This window comes from Euwallacea similis, chromosome 34 (genome assembly GCF_039881205.1).
Source record: "Euwallacea similis isolate ESF13 chromosome 34, ESF131.1, whole genome shotgun sequence".
Classification (NCBI taxonomy): Eukaryota; Metazoa; Arthropoda; class Insecta; order Coleoptera; family Curculionidae; genus Euwallacea; species Euwallacea similis.
In genome coordinates, this window is record NC_089642.1 from 1125989 (window position 1) to 1143600 (window position 17612).

The following is a 17612-nucleotide window of genomic DNA, read 5'->3' on the forward strand; positions in this document are numbered from 1 at the left end:
GACTACCGACATATATTAAAGGCAAATACAACAGAAAAAACTATACGATATGTACAAACCACAGAAGAGATTGCACTAAGACTAATTATAAAAATAAGAGACTCCGAAAACCCGTTACACAACCCACCCAACCAATTATTTACTAGGTGAACCCACAGACATGATAAAAATAATCGAAAGACCGCTACAACTCCAGAAAACATGGAAGAACAATCCCCACAACTCAATTATACTAAAACCGCTTTGCTTAACAACACAGACAAAACAGTCCCTCTTCCTCTTTTCATCGACCACCCTGTTGGAACACTTCCAGATGTAGCGTATACCTTTGGTTGGAATAATGTTTAGTCATCTAAAGCTAAAAATTTGTACCATGGACAGAAAGACCAGTTTGGTCGATAGCCTTTTTCGAGGAAATAAAGATTGTTTATACAGGGTGTTCCTAAATATCATGTATATACGGAAGGGGGTAATTTCTTAGCTTATTTCATGCTAAAAGTTCATATAAATATAGGTCCATAAACGTCTTATTACCTACCCATAGGGTATTCAAATAAAAAAAAAAAAGGAATACTGTTGATGAGTTATGAAATCGAATATTAGATGCATTTGAAATAGTAAGAAATACTTCAGGGGTATTTAAAAGAGTGCGGGCATCAATAAGAAGAAGGGCAGACGCATGAGTAAGGGTTGGAGGAGATCACTTAAAAAAAAATACAGGATTACCTGTAATAAATAATTGCTTACACATAATAAATTTTAATTTTATCTAGCGAATTCCAAAAAATCGTTTTTTTTATTTTTTCCTTGATAACCGACATAGATATGAAAAAACTGTAAAAGACCAAAAAGTTTCAAAACAAAATAAAAAAAGTCATTTTATATTTTAGAATCTACTAGCGGTGCACCGCGAAAAAGTTCAGGGGAAGAAAAGGAGGCGTGACCCTTGAAAAAATATCACCCTGTAGATTATCAAAACCATTTAATATATTCAATGATGTAAGTGCTACAGTGCAAACTATATTCTAAATTTTAGCTAAATATCTCAAAAATTGCAGGAGCTATAAAGAAAACAATTTAAAAATTCTTAAATTTCAACACCTTATAGAACGAAGCATTTGCAGACCTACGTTTATATGAACTTCGTCATGAAATAAACTAAAGCATTACCCCCTTTCATATGTATATAATATTCAGGAACACCCTATATATTACGTTCTTCCAAAATGTTTTGTCATATTTTACATACATTTTAGCGAAGTTTAATATTTTTAGTCTATTCTGTTTTAAAATAATGGCTTCTACGAGCGTGGCACGCATACTTTCGGAGTACTCTGCGAATTGTTTCCACTGATATAGAATGTTGGATCCTTTTACCAATTTCGATACATAATTTTAGTACGCTTAATTTCGGATTTTTGTTGATTTTGTGCAAAATAAATCGTTCATCAACAAGAATCGAAGTATTTTTGCTTCCTCTGCCAACTTTGTAATTGTTCCTTCAAAATCATAACGAGAAATTATTTTCTGTATCATCGAGTGGGCTCTAGTAACTAATTTTCCTATTTCTCGAAAAAAAATTTTCTTTGATCGTGGCATTATACCGAGTGGTCCACTTAACCTGACAAATGGGAATATCTCGAAAATTACACATCGGATTGAAAAAAGTTCTAAATAAGATTTGTTTGTTTTGAAGGGGCCCACTGAATGACACCAACCATAACTTTCTAACCGTACCACTTGAGGGTGGGGCAGGAGTAATTTTGGAATCTTAAAAGACAACCCCCATTTTTTAATGCAGATTCGAATTCTGTGACAAAAATTACGTGGGGTTTGTCTCAAACTTTTTTTTTACTCGCCACAGATGACGGAAATCTATGTTTAATCTTGATTCCAGAGAAAGAGTCGTGTTTTTCGTTTTTTGAATAGAAACCTATTCTTTTTTTTTTTTGGTGAATTCGATATAGTTTAAAGAAAGAAAACCGCCTGTAAAAAAATTATTTTACTTATTAAATTTATAAGTAAAAAGTAAAACTGAGATTTTTCGTTTTATTTATTCGCAGTACATTAATAAAAATATATTATCAATAAAAAGATTACTATTTTTTTCAGTATCTTTGCAAACGATATGAAATTGAATGTTAATTTAATGTAATGTTTAATTTTGTTGTGTTTAGTGAAAAAAAAAATTAAAAAATTAATTTATAAATTTAATAATAAGTAAAATACAGTGCAACCTCTTTAATCCGAACACCACATTGTCAAACCTGATTCGGGCTATCGAATAGTTCGGATTAACGAACACAGAATAAAAATGCATATTTTCTAGACATGTATTAATCCGATCTTAACAAGATATACATAAATCCTAACACTAGCACTTATGTACATATATTACATTTATAAATTATATGACACATACAACTCAAAATAATTTTATGAAAAATTTAAAAATTATCAAATATGTATTGTATGTATTTACGTACTGACATATACCTAAATGAATATCAACGAAAAGTAATTAAGAATTATTTTTTATTTGACGTGCTGGTAAAAAAATGTGTTATTTGAGTGTGTTTTTTAATTTTAAATGCGACATCTTGCGCTTGAACCAACAGTTCCTGCAGAAAAATCATTCGATGTTCAGGAACATTATTTTGTTTTGCCCAAGCAATACAAGTGTTAAAAGCTGACACTGCATCAGTACTTGTCACCAAACGTGGAATTTCCGAAACATCATCCGAGTCACTATCAGAATAGGAATCTTCATCTACTTCTTGAATGATATCTGATGATATCAGCCTCAATCAATTCATCGCTGAGTGCTTTGTCGTGTACTACCCACTCTTTCATCTCCTCTTTAGTCAAGTTTTGGTTTCTTCCCAAATCCACAATCTCTTTTAGTTCGTTATTCAGCTCTGTGGGATTGGGCTCAGTAATTTGTCTAGCTAACCTAGCTAATGGAATTTTATCTTCCTCGTCACTGTCACAAGCATTTACTTCATGCGGTAATATCTTACTCCATGATTTTTGTATTAAATTAACACTCACATATCTCCATGCTTCGTCCAAAGAGAAAACAACGTCCTTCAGATTTATGCTTTTCTGTGTTTCTGATATATCACAATCAGAGTCGACAATTTCTTTCAGCAACTTTTTGCGATAGAACAATTTTTTGCTTGTATAACCTGTTGGTCCATTGGCTGTATCAACGGTGTAAAATTTGGAGGAAGAAAAAGTGCAAAAATTTTATTATCGTTGCTAGACAACTGAGTGGGATGCCCAGGTGCATTGTCCAAAATTAAAATTGCTTCTGGACTAAGGTTGAGTTTCTTCATTTTACGTCTAACTGATGGTACAAACTCATTGTGAAACCGCTCAGTAAAAATATCTTTAATTACCCAAGCTCTCCATTGCCCTCTATAACAAACGGGAACTTCAACGTTTCTAAACGCACGGGGTTTTACACTCTTACTTAGAACCAATAACTTTAATTTGTGAGATCCAGATGCATTGGAACAAGGCATAAAAGTGATCCGTTCTTTGTTTACTTTTCGTCCGGGGGCAGATTTTTCTTTGAAATGGGCTAAGGTTTTTTTTGGTAAAACCCTCCAAAAAAGTCCGCTTTCATCAGCATTATAAATTTGATGCTGAACCAATTTTTTTTCCTTTATCAATTGTATAAGTTTTTCCACGAATGGCACGACAGCGTCATAATCGCTAGATAGTGATTCTCCACAAATGCTTAACTGACGAATACCAAATCTAGTCTTAAATTTATGAAGCCAACCAGAACATGCCTTAAAATCATCTTTTTGTGTAATTTCTTTATAGAAAAACTGAGCTTTCGCGCGAAAAATTTCTCCAGAAATTGGAGAACCTAGAAAAACAAAATGAATTCCTACAACCTGTATCAAAAATATGGAATATGTATAAGAATTTACCTTTTGTTCTTTCCTACATAAACCTCGTAAATAAAGCCTTTTCAACTCTAGGATTTGAACTAAACTTTAAAGTTTTTCTATTTGAAGGTCCAAAATCATTTTCATGGAGGTATGTCAGGATCTTGTTTTTGTTTTTTTTAATATCAGCCACAGTAGCTTTTCCGATGCCATATTTAGATATAATGCTTGAATAGCTTGCACCGGCGTCTATATCTTTTAACACTTCAATTTTTTTTTTAAATCGAGTGTTACGTGCTTTTTTTTACATTTTTCTGGGAAGCAAGCCCAAACCGGATCTCTTACTACCCGCACACACACACACATTAGGGACACTAAACACAATGATCTTTATATTCAAAGGTTTAACTTAAAACAGAGCGAAGGGACTCCCCGATGGGGCGACGGGAGTCCCACATTACCAACGGTGGTGGCGTAATTCAAGCAGTGACAGCCAGCAACTCTTTTCTGATTAACGTTGGAATTATCGAGGTAGCGTTCGGACTGTAACTCATGATTTCGCCGTTCAGATTATCGTGTGTTCGGATTAAGGAGATTGCACTGTATATATAATTTTTTTTCACAGACAGTTTTCTATCTTTAAACTCTATGGAATTCACCAAAAAAAAGGACAAATTTCCATTTAAAAAATGAAAGGCACGATACTTTCTTCCAGAATCAGGATAAAACATATTATTGTAATTACAGCGCCATCCGTCGCAAATAAGAAAAAAGTTTGAGACAAACCCCACGTAATTTTCCTCATAAAATTCGAATCTGCAATAAAAAAATGGGGATTGCCTTTTAAGATTTCAAAATTACCCCCGCCCCACCCCTAGGTGGTAGGGTTGGGAAATTATGGTTGGTGTCATTCAGTGGGCTCCTTCAAAACAAACAAATCTTATTTGGAACTTTTTTCAATTCGATGCGTAATTTTCGAGATATTCCAATTTGTCAGGTTAAATGAACCACCCAGTATAATTTGTTTCCGTATTTCGATAAAAATTTCACTACGTACACAAACCATTTTTATTAGAACTGACTTGTTTTTGCACGACGATTGAATAAAATAATAAAATTTTACAGATAACTTTTTTTTCGTTCGTTTTTATTTACATTTTTTCAAATATTTCTTTAAATAAAAATGGGTGTACTTTCAATTTCGTGGCATTGTTTTCGTACATTTCCTTGCTTTTTTTATTATAATAATGACTTATATTTTTTTTCTCATCCCAAAAAACCGCCGGATACACAATTTTACAAAATTAGCTGAAAGAAGTCGCAAAATGTTAAAGGAAATATTATTTATTTTTTCAACTTTAACACCCTGTATCTTTATTATTATCGACATTGGCACTAAGGTAAATTGTGTTAAATTTAGTCCTTGCCTCATGTTCTATCACTCCCTTAAAAGAATATATCGAGTTACCAAACACCCTGTGTATATATACATACATATGTAAAAAAAATTCTAAATTTCCGGCAAAAATAAAATTTCATGAAAATGCTGCCAGCTCCCTGTATATTGCAAAATAAATAAATTTCTATAAAAAAAAATCAAAGATAGCTTTTTAATTTTAACTTCCATCAGGTACTCAGAACCTTGCATTTTTATTTGGTGTCAGTTTAAAAATATCTCTAAAAAATCATCCAAAAATATTTTGGTCCCGTCTGATTTGCCTACTTCTGACGTCAAAAATTAGTAACTATGATATCTTACCTGTTAGAATTAGTACTAACACAAAGGATAACATATCCGGATAGGTACTTAAGAACGAAACATGCATCGGCATCGCGTTTTGAAAAGCTTCACTGATTTTTTTATCTGCTAATGCATCTATGTAATTGCTTAATCCCCTAGCCACACTGGCAGTACCTGGAATTAGTGGCAATTGAATATTCGAATTTCCATTTTTATACAGATCGAAACTCACCAATGATGTATTCCAAAATTAGATTCCAACCAATCACAAATGCGATAAATTCCCCTACTGTAACGTAGCTGTACACGTAAGCTGATCCCGCTTTAGGAACTCTAGATGCGAATTCTGCATAACAAACCCCTGCAAAAATGAATAAGTATGTACTTCAAATGAGTAACATAAAAAGCAGAGAAAAGGGGCATAAAAAATTTAGACAGGTAATTAAAATAAATAATAAATGGGACCGCGAAATACTTCGTAAATATATTTAATAAATATACCGAAAAATCCTTAAAGAACACGAATAATTTGTTTGAAAGAAAACACTTAAGGATAGTGTCCTGTGTGGATAGTGTTTTTGAATCAGCATACAGGGTTCGCCTTTGGGAGCTGATGCCATCCGTATATGAAAAATTACAAGTTTCATGTATTTTTGAAGTTTGTACTTTTGTTTTATGGAGAAAACCCAACATTTTAAAAATATTTTCAACCTAATACGACTTCCACTTACACCGGAAACTGACCCTTACGTCATTTTTTTAAATGGAACATAGCAATTTTTCCAGTGAAACTGGGTTTGTTGTCGAAAATAAACATAATTTTCATAATACAACAAAGTACCGATTCTCGACCGTTTTTGATTTATTTTCATTTTTTACGACTTTTGCGACACTTGTAGAGCTTTCCTAAAACCCAATTATTTACAAAACTATTTGACTATTTTTATTTGAAATTGATGAAATAGATTTTAATTTGCTGGGAAATTAATACATTTTTATTAACAATTAAAAGATTAAGAAAAATACTTCAAAAAGTTTTTAAAAAAGAACATTTAAATTTAAAATTTTTAAATTCAAAAAAGTCATTTTTTTCAAATAACACACTATAATTGTTTTTGCACCATTAGATTGATAAAAAAATAAGATCTATATTATAAGTATAAAAAATGTATACTTTTTGAGTAAATCGAAAAAACTATAAACTACTTTATTCTGCGTACGTAATAGATACATCATCACACTTATCATTTTTATCTTTCAGTCGAATTAAAAATATTGTTTATGCTGCACCCCATTAACGACCAAGGAAGATAGTATGGCAAGGGTGCGAGTTCGTAAAGATGCGATGATGTATATGAACTGTATGAACATTTGATTAAGGAATGCCTCGAAGAGGAATTGAACGCCAAAGAATCGCTGTTCAACATGCAGTTTGGCTTCAGGAAGAGCAAGTGAACAACACACCCCTTGATGCGAGTTTTGGAGATTGCCGACGTCATCAAAACTAAGAACCTCGGATGAAGAGAAAAATGGTGATTCGCGTTGATCACGCTAGATATGAAAAATACGATCAACAGCGCGTCGTAATCGTGTTTGATCGCGAAATATGTCAATCGACAAAGCTCTAACTACCTGAGAGATTAGATAATCGATTATTTTCTCAACAGAATAGTACAAGTCGGTAAGGAATCAGAGTTTCATATGACAATGGAAATTCCACAGGTTTCGATCCTGGTCGTCCTGCAGGATATCCCGTTCGACCCCATTCTGGAAACAAGAAGATCGGAAAAAGTTACCCTTGTCGGATACGCTGATGACATAGCCCTGGTCGTTTGTAGCGACGACAAGGAGGAGGAATTAATGGCGGATGCGAAATCTGCCATCATGAAATTCGAATAATTCACGCTCTGAAGGTGGTCCTAAAAAAGACAGAAGCCGTCATGCTTTGCAGAAAAAAAAACAGAAGGAACGTATGTTTTCGCGTGAGACGTCTTTAGATAAAACAAAAAAAATCCATCCGTTATCTGAGAGTTGAATTCAACGAAAATACGCACTTTTCATATCACGTCAAGGACAAGTGCCAAAGTAGCCTAAAGAAGTTGAGTCAGCTCCAGAGGGTAGTGCCGACGATAGACGGACCAACTTCCTTAAAAAGACAGGTACTCTACGGGGTAATCCAACCGACTATTCTCTATGCCGCCCCATCAGGGGAGCAATAGTGACAGTAAAGAAGTACGCACAGATGCTCTCGAGTATCCGAGGGAAAGCCCTGATTCTGTGTACTGTGATTGTGTGTACTGTGAATACAGTACGATATCCCTAGAGGCAACTCAAATTTTGGCAGGAACTCTAGCAATCGTACTCCTCTAGGAGGAGCACACTAACCTAAGAGCCCTCCCTCAGATCACGGAGGCAGATAGGTGGGAGGCCAGGAGAGCGATTATCCAGAAGTGGCAGACATAACGGACACGATTGATAAACAAGGAACCAAACGATTTATCCTTGACCTCGAATCGCGGACGTCATGTAAACATAAACACGTGAACTACTACTTAACTCAGGCGATCAGCGGACGAGGTGGTTTCAAGAGCTACACCCACAGAATAAGGAGGATGGGCCCAGATTGCTGAAACTGCTGAGTCGTCGATATCTCAGAAGACTGCATTTTCCAATACACGTTATTCGAAGAGTAGCGAGATGCTCTAAAAGAATGCTTGGACAACCTAAGTCCAACATCCTTCATCAACGAAATGCTGGAATGCAAAACAAAGTGAGACCGCTGTAACTGGTGAAGGAAAAGGAGGGTATAGAGCCTGCCACTCAGTAGGGATAATAGTTCCAGGTCTAAAGGTATCCGAATCTCCACGCCCGTCGAAAGTGACATTTTATCTCAAAGGTACCGTTCCGGGTTCTGGTAGACTATAGGGAAAGGAAACCTAAGGTTTTTGAGTTGGTGGGTAGCTCAGCGAATCTCACACCATCCGGTCGTCAGAATACCAAACCGGATGTCTTGAGAAGATTTTCTATGAAGAAATGGACCATGGCGATCCATATTAGCGGTCGAGTAATTTGAGGTATCCTTTGCCCCATCTGCCTCTTGCGTGCTTTGGCGGCTTGGACATCCATCCAATTGCAACCAAGCCCGCTGTCTTACTAATAAAGGAACATTTTCCAGGCCAGGGCATTTCGAATAAATCAGGGCTTAGGTAAACTTTCCTATTAATCTTAAAGAAATATTCATCAAGAACTGATGTTGGTAATCGAAATGGAAAGTTACAAATGTAGTATCAGGTTTGATACGGGTGGAGATATAGGATGGTGTCAATATCTTATGAATGAAGTCGCATGTCGGAGAAAAGGATTATAAATGTGCGTTTATTACAATTATTTATATAAGTGAAACAAAGCGGATGACAGAGTACTTTTTAAATTTGCGAGCGCGGACACGACTTCTGAGTCGCCAGAGACTAACCGAACCAAGAAGAATAGCCCCTTGTGCATGCCCTGCAAATCCTTAAATACTAAAGTTTATAGGGATAAACCATGGGCGTACCCTAGCTAGGGTGCCATCTGCACCACCCGCCGCATTAAACCATGGCGCCTTAACTTTGTCGGCATTGGGATTCCCCGCAATAGACCTTATCGGCTTTATAGTTGCAGTTCCAATTCCCAGTGTCCAGTCCTCAGTCCGAGTGTTTGTAAAAGTTTTAATAAAGTGTACAAAGTTAGTGAAACATGGGGGATATAATTGACCAGGTCGCAAGAGGTGTCGCCGCGGCAGAGCTGGGAGACGACCAGTTTCCGCGAATAAGAGTTCAGAGCTCAGAGAGGAGCTCAGACGACGAAATCTACGGGTAACAGGTCGAAAATCTAAATTATTGGCGAGGCTAGGAGCGGCGCTTCTACTTGAGCAGGACCGCATTGCCGATTACAAAGAAGAAGCAAACCCTAAAGATGACGAAGATGCCGAAGCTGCCAATGCTTTTGAACTCAAAGATGCAGATAACAGGCACCAAGACGCACGTGTCCAGAATCCTATGATTGGCGGCCAAAGAAATAATAACGACGAAGACGACGATAATGGCAACGACGACGAACGTGCCCGTCATACACCAGTGACTGGAAGACGGAACATGTCACATCAGGTATTGTTAACATTCGAAGACGTTCGAGGATCTTTGGAAAAGTTCAATGGCGACAGCCATTCGAATGTTTAACAGTGGTTAGTGACTTCGAGGAGATGGCTGTGCTGTGCGGATGGAACGAAGTCCAAAAAATGGGATATGCCAAATGATTTCTGGAAGGATCAGCGAAATTGTTCGTGAGTTATGAGAAATGCGCAAAAACAAGGGCTATTCTTCTTGGTTCGGTTGGTGTCCGGCAACCTTGACCTATGATTTCTTTCATAAGATATAAACGCCAGTATCAAACCTGATAGTACACAAATGGGTTGCGAACGAAGCTTTATTTTCATGAAAAGGGCGTCTTCATTTTCTACAAATTAATGACTACCTAATTAAAACTTATCATTAATGCCATTTTAAACCCAAATCGATTGAACGCGTGTTAAATAACCGTCGATAAAATATCCGATTCGGAGCTTTCACATATTGTGACTGCCATAATAATCATATTGTTATCAAGCTATTATTAATGATTTCTATAGGCACCTTGCAACCGTATTTAACCTGTATTCGTGAGGTCGTTTTCTGACCGTGATCATTATAAATTGAAATTAACGATGCGAAGAATTATTGTTAACAATAATAATAACAAATTTATTTCACAGAGCAAAAGATTATTTCGCTGCCTGAATATCGACAATTTCAGACAAAAATTAATAAAAAAGTTTCCAGGCACGATTAATTTAATGTTGTAATAGCGTTACATGCCATAAGTATTAGCCACAAGATTTTAAAGTTTCCAGACAATCCAATTCAAACAAGTTGTTAATAGACCTTATATAAACACTAAATTAAATATAGCAATAATGCAGATTTATATGTTTGTGTGTCTTATCAGCTTGTTACAACAGGTCGTTTAATTGTTACTGTAAAAAAAGTTAAACAACATAATTCGTTGGGAATGAGGCGTATGACTCTAATTAATACCCACACAGTGCTAAATCCGCTTCTAATAACCATTTATCATAAACGATAATGTATAAGGGGTACAAATAAGTTTCCGTCGTTTGATATCAAAAATTAGGAATCTATTGTCAAAGAACGGTGCATTATGTTTTATTCAAAGTATTGTCCATCGCTAGCCACTACTTCTTCCCATCTTTCGGGCAGTATTCGAATACCACGTCGGAAGAACTCTTCGTCTTTTGAGGCTATCCATGAATCGACCCAATCTTTGGTATCTTCACATGATATAAGGCGTTGCTCAAATAGAGCATGTGCCATCGGCTGGAGTAAGTAATAGTCGCATGGGGCAAGGTCTGGTGAATATGGCGGGTAGGGTAGGACTTCCCAATTAAGTGTTTCCAAATAGGTTTTGACCGGCACCGCAACATGCGAACGAACATTATCATATACGAGAATAATTTTGTCGTGTCTGTAGTAATGGTAGTAGTAATGGGCGCGTTTTTCCTTGAGTGCTCAATCTTATTACTTATACTCGGTAGAGAGTTCCAGTCATAATTATGGTCGATTTGAGCAACTCATAATATATGTCACCAAGCTGATCCCACCAAATACACAACATGAGTTTTTTTCCATGAATATTTGGTTTGGTTGTCGATGTTGAAGCATAGCCAGGTGGTCTCCATGATTTTCTTTTCTTTGGGTTATCGTAATGGATCCATTTTTCATCGCCAGTGAATTCTCGATGCAAAAAAAAACCTTTTTTATGCCTGGCAAACAGCAGTTCACTCATGCAAAATCAGCGTTCAACGTCTCTCAGCTTCAATTCATAAGGAACCCAATTTCCCTGTTTTTGAATTATTCCCAATACTTTTAAACGATGCGAAATTGCTTGTTGAGTCACTTCTAATGTAAGTGCAAGTTCTTTTTGCGTTTGTGATGAATCTTCCTCCAATAATACTTCTAATTCTGTATCTTCGTACACTTTAGGTCTTCCACTGCGTTCTTTGTCTTTAAATTTGTGAAACCACTCGCGACAACTTTTCTCACTTAAAGCAGCCTCACCATATGCTTCTACAAGCAATCGATGCGCTTCAGCAGCAGGTTTCTTCAAATTAAAGAAGTCAATTAAAAGTTCCCGCAAATGACGCTTATTCGGTGCAAAACTTGACATTATTGAACGAAACAAATTGTGTAATGCTGATAAGGAGTCACTAATATTTCAAGTTTAGTTCAGGTTAGTTAGTTGTTGCTGAATGACCAAACTTGCGATAGTACGTTTTGCATCTGACAATTTCAAGATAATCTTCTGGTGGGGCCATGTTTTGTCAAATGGCGGAAACTTATTTGTACGCCTTATAATTTGATTTTTAATTCTCTTAAGAGGTTAGTTCAAATTAGTTCAGGTTAGTTCAAATTAGTTCAGGTTAGTTCAGGTTAGTTCAGGTCAGTTCACCAGATTCATCAGATTAATAGGTATCACAACACGCCTGTTGGTTACGCGATTGTCAAATATTCAAGATTATTTAAGGAGATTTTAATTTTTAACTTCAAACTCGGTATAAAACGCAAATGTGAATTGGAGTGGCTGGTTAATTACGAAAGCTACACTATTCGTTATTTAATTTTCTTTTGTTTGGATAAATGAGACGCTAACACATAAGAAAAATAAGACATTAATATTCTCGATTTCCATCTCGGTTATTATTCTTCTTTAATCAACTTGTTCGTTAAATAACTGTTAAAATGTGTGGGACACGATCGTACACATTTTAACATATCTCGAATTTCTCTTACAGTTGAGTTCGTTTAACTTGGAATCCATAACATCTCTTCGCAATAAACTAACTCAATCAACACTTATTGCAACTGTAATTTTCCCGTCTAAACTTGGTTCGTTATGCCAAGTGCATGGACATTTAAATATTCTACTTTTAGCTCATTAAAATAAATTAATTTTGTGAGAAAATCATGTTTTTTCCATATCCGGGAATTGTCTTACTTTCCGCAACAAAACGGAGTAAATAAAATGCCCATTAACGAAGATAATGTCGTGGAAGCAATTTTCATCGTCCGTAAATTGTACGTTTATTGACAAATTGACAGTAATAATACCTGATAGTTTTTACATATCTCAAAAACTGTTTGATATGAATGTGAAATTTTCGAAAAAGGTTTTTATTTCTTCTTCAGTGTATTTGACTTGCTAATTCACAATGATTGATGCTTCCTTTTTGGAACTTTTCCTCTTCTATAACGTTGTGACGTCATATTATAAATTCGACGTTTTGATTTTTAACAAACCTCATTAATTTTGATCTTTTGTTATGAGCGACATCTTACATTTTCACATTTTTGAATTCAAATTTTTTTTTATTACTTGATGTATTATATGCTAAGGTTCAGTGTTCCAGCTTGATGCAAATATCAAAAATCCTGTTTTTGCAAAGACTGTCTGAGAAATAACATTCATACTTTTGTTTAGTAAAGGCTTTTGTGACAATTCAAAAGGTGCTTCGCCAAATAAACTGAGGAAAAAATACTAATGTTTTTCCAAAATTTTTATTCTCTTCAAATATCTCCGAAAGTAGTCGGAATTTTTTTAAACTCCAAATTATGCGACTGTCAGTTAAATTATATTAAATTAAAATTATGATTTTCTATCTGTTGCCGAATACTTTTGGAGCTGCATTAATAAACTAGAAATTGTAATCTCGGAAATTGTGCGAATTGTAGCCACAACTTCCGTATCTAGTTCAATTTCTTACCTATTTTATTCGAAAGTTACATACCTGCAAAAGCACTAGCCACAGCCGCTATCAAAAAAGATAAACACACCGCAGGACCAGCATATTTTTTAGCTACAGAACCTGCTAAAACATATACCCCAAGACCTGAAAATAAGCAAAAAATAAAAATAATAGTTATTTATATAATAAATACATAATGTACCACAGACCTACTCCGTACAATCTTTAGGTGGTTCATTTTGAAATTAGAGCCTTCTACTATTATACAATGTGTCCCAACTTTTAGGGGCCAAACTTTAACCATGATTTTTACATAGAAAATAATCGTAGTTTGCTATATAGGTTATATCCCAAAAATATTTCGCAACAGACATACAATGTGTTAAAATTTTCGTAGCAAACTACAGATTTATTCATTTCTTATAAATAGCTTTATATATATTTTTTGTAAGCGTTACTGATATCAAACAACTAATTTTTTGAAATGAAATATAAAATTTGATTTCAACAGTAGCTTACACAGGGGCACTACCTTGAATAAATTTAAAGAAAAAAACGTATCGCATTTGTTTTTTTCGAAGTAAAAATCACATTTGTAGTCTGTATTAATTTTTGAATAAAAAAGACATTTGTTCTTTTTTTGAAAAATATACCGTTTTGGAGTAGAAAAATTAAAATCGTCTTAATACATAGCAGTTCTTTTTTTAACTGTTTTCCTAGAAATAACGTTGCTGCAATTTTCATATTTTTTAAACAAATTAAATTAAAAAATTAATGGAAATTATGGAATTTTATAGCCACTACTAACAATAATTGCCGTTTTTTTCCGGCCCCAACTTTTATTCACTCTGTTGATATCGAAAATGTATCGAACTTGATGGATTACACTTCGAGCAGTGGCTATAAGATTCAATAATGTCTAACAACTTGTTAATTATTAATTTTCTAGTTTATTTTATTAAAAAAATTAAAATTGCTTCAACAATATTTTTAAGATAACAATTTTGAAAAAATAAGTTGCTGAGACATTAAAATGATTTTAGTTTTTTTACTTTAAAATGGTGTTTCCTAAAAAAAACAGTTAGATATCTTTTTTATTAAAAAATAAACTCAGACTATAAATGTGATTTTTATTTCGGGAAAAACAAGTGCGATACGTACGTTTTTTTTATATATTCAAGGTAGTACCCATGCGCACGATACTATTGAAATCAAATATTATATTTTACTTTAAAAAAATTACTTATTTGATATGAATAATGCCAACAAAATTGCAATAGAATATATCTAGCAGTTTATGAACAATTAATAAATTTTTAATGTCGTACGAAAACTTTAACGCACTGTATTTTTGTTGCGAAATATTTTTGGGGTATAACCTATATAACAAACTACGATTATTTTTTTATGTATAAATTGTGATAAATGTTTAACCCCTAAAAGTTGACACACCCTGGTTATGTATATGTATACAGGGAGTAACATTTAACTTGAAGACATCGCAATATCTCGAATCATAAGCGCTTTATGAAAAAAATGTCTATTATGAAAATTTAATTATTTCGTGGGGGAAATACATTAATGCTAAAATTGATACCCCTCTGCCCCTCCTTTTGGGGGGTATGGGGAGTAACTTTGATTTATTAAATGGCATCCCCTACTTTTTATTGCAGATTTGAATTCTACGGCAAAAAGCACGTAGAATTTGTTTGGAACATTTTTTTCGATTCACGATAGATGGCGCTGTAAGCAACGAAGTGTTTGGTGAACTCTGCTTTAAAAAAACCTCATTCTCACACATTATTGGGGATAAATAAAAATAACACATTTGTATTTGTTTACATTTTTGGTTTATACATATAAAGAAAAGGAAATAACTTGATTAAACAACTAATTTTACTCAGATTTATTTCGATAATATTACATCGGCACATGCAATAGACGCACTTCTCAGTTGTGTTCGGTCGTTTGAAATGCGGATTAATAAGTGCTGTTGAGGTTCCTTCGATAAACGAAACCACGAAAACAACAATTTGGTTCACGAAAGTGGACTGTATTAATTTTCACTTATATAAATAATGATAAAGTACTGGTCTAAGTATGAAGTGGGAGTTTGCTTAGTTGGGAAGATTACGAACTACGTTTACAATCACATGTCTGGAGCGAGCACTGGTCAAAAAAAGAGAGAGCGAAATTACTGCAATCATCCCTTAAGTACTAAACCTAAGGAAATTCAACCAGGGGCGCGCCAATACCAGAAGCCCTTAAGGGCAATGGTCGCGCCTAAGGTCATAAATCACCGCCATCTGGCAAATACCTATACAAGTCGCTTTCATTGAAGTATTGCAGATCCGTCGAACTGCGGATCGCGGCAATGGTCCAATTTAGAAAGCTTCCTTTGACGAGTAGCGTATTTCCCAGCCATAAAGACCCCTTCGATAAGGCCTGATGGGTACGATGGTCTGGCGCCCAGATGGAATCCTCCAAATAAGTATCGATACACATGGGCGTAACTTAAGGGATGAAAGTACAAATAAATTAACTAAACAAACTACACCAAGAAACAATAACCTAAAGTCCTTAACAAGTGCACTGAATTTGAAGGCTATCATTTTTCAGTATTTACTTTAAAAACTAATTGCAAAAAATTTTTGTTTACACTAATTTTAAAGCAGATTTTACCAAACATTCCGGTAAATCATAAGCGAAAAGAAAATTAAATTTCGTTGATTACAGCGTCATCTATCGTGAATCGAAAAAAATGTTGCAGACAAATTCTACGTGTTTTTTGCCGTAGAATTCGAATCTGCAGTAAAAAGTAGGGGATACTATTTAAGAAATCAAAATTATCCACATTCCCCCCATAAAGAGGGGCAGAGAGGCTCTAATTTAGCATCAATGTGTTTCCCTTGTGGAATAATTAAACTTTCATAATAGAAATTTTTTTTCGTAGAGTGTTTATTATGCGAGATATTGCGATGTTTCAAGTTAAATGTTCCGCCCAATATAATGTAAATAATATAGAGTTTCGCTAATAAGTCTAGGAACTCAAAAAGTAGATCTTCAACACAAGCCTAAGTTAAATTGATAACTATACAATGTATATGCAAAATTTTCAATTTGAATAACGCTACTATTGAGATTTAAAGTTCAGCTCTGACCTATGGGCAATATGGGGGTTTTCGAAAACCTATCCAACAAGTAGAACGATCATACCTTGAATTGTGTAGATCAATCGTAACCAACACAACAAAGAAAAAAGAACTATAGCTGTACAGTAAAATAACCATAATCGTTCCGATTACTTGAAGGAAAAATAATTTCGTATTACGGGAATTTTAATATTTCAAATACAACTATAAAAAAAATAAATAAATACAAATAAAAATTACCTAACGTGGCTCCAACACCTAAAGCGGTCAAATCTATAAGATTTAAGCATCGTGCCATTGCACTTGTGCCCTGATCCGAGTCCGTTTTTCGCCTAGTCAACATCCTGAATATTCTAGCAGCCATCTAGAACAAAACACAGGTTTTTATTAAAATTAGCAACAAACAAATTTATTTTATGTAAAATTAATTTTAATTTATACACACTGATATATGTAGATAATAAATAAGAAAGATATCGTGAAAGTTAAAACCGCAAGTATAATCGCATTCCATTTAAGAAGATGGTTATTAATTTTTCAGGCAAAATAATCTATTATGGTGTTATTGTCCTCAAATTATCATTTTATATTCCATTCAACATATTTTATATTCTCTTTAGTGAGTCATGGAAATTTCACTTTTCCCCCTGTAATATTGTTCAGTGATTTTGACGTGGATCAATTTTTAATTAATTCGTCCGTTATGACAACGCCAAAACATTTTCAGAAATTAAACGTTGTCAAATTCGAATGTCTTTGCCATTTGGGAAATTTTCACTTATAATTTCATTAGTGAAATTAATAATTATTTAAACTTGAGATAATTTAATCACTTATTATCGGATCATATCTATGCATTTTATAAGTATTTAGTTAGTAAGAAATTATTATAAATGTGAATAACAACTATGAGTGAGTTTACTTGGGGTTCTTCAAAACTTCTAAACAAGATACAAAACAAGGAAGTACCTAATAGTGGC

The 17612-nt window shown here is 34.4% G+C and overlaps 1 protein-coding gene and 1 long non-coding RNA gene across 2 annotated transcripts in view; one reads left to right on the forward strand and one right to left on the reverse strand.

Moving 5' to 3' along the window:
* LOC136418354 (uncharacterized) overlaps window positions 1-17612 on the forward strand; it is a 212240-nt gene that overhangs the window by 45507 nt on the left and 149121 nt on the right. The gene's annotated exons all lie outside the window — the stretch shown is intronic.
* LOC136418344 (high affinity cationic amino acid transporter 1-like) overlaps window positions 1-17612 on the reverse strand; it is a 69638-nt gene that overhangs the window by 23807 nt on the left and 28219 nt on the right. The window contains exons 2-5 of the mRNA XM_066404380.1: window positions 16873-16996; window positions 13523-13624; window positions 5876-6004; window positions 5662-5817 (exon numbers count right to left, since the gene is read on the reverse strand). Coding sequence (XP_066260477.1) covers window positions 5662-5817; window positions 5876-6004; window positions 13523-13624; window positions 16873-16996 — 511 coding nt within the window. The remainder of the gene's footprint in view (window positions 1-5661; window positions 5818-5875; window positions 6005-13522; window positions 13625-16872; window positions 16997-17612) is intronic.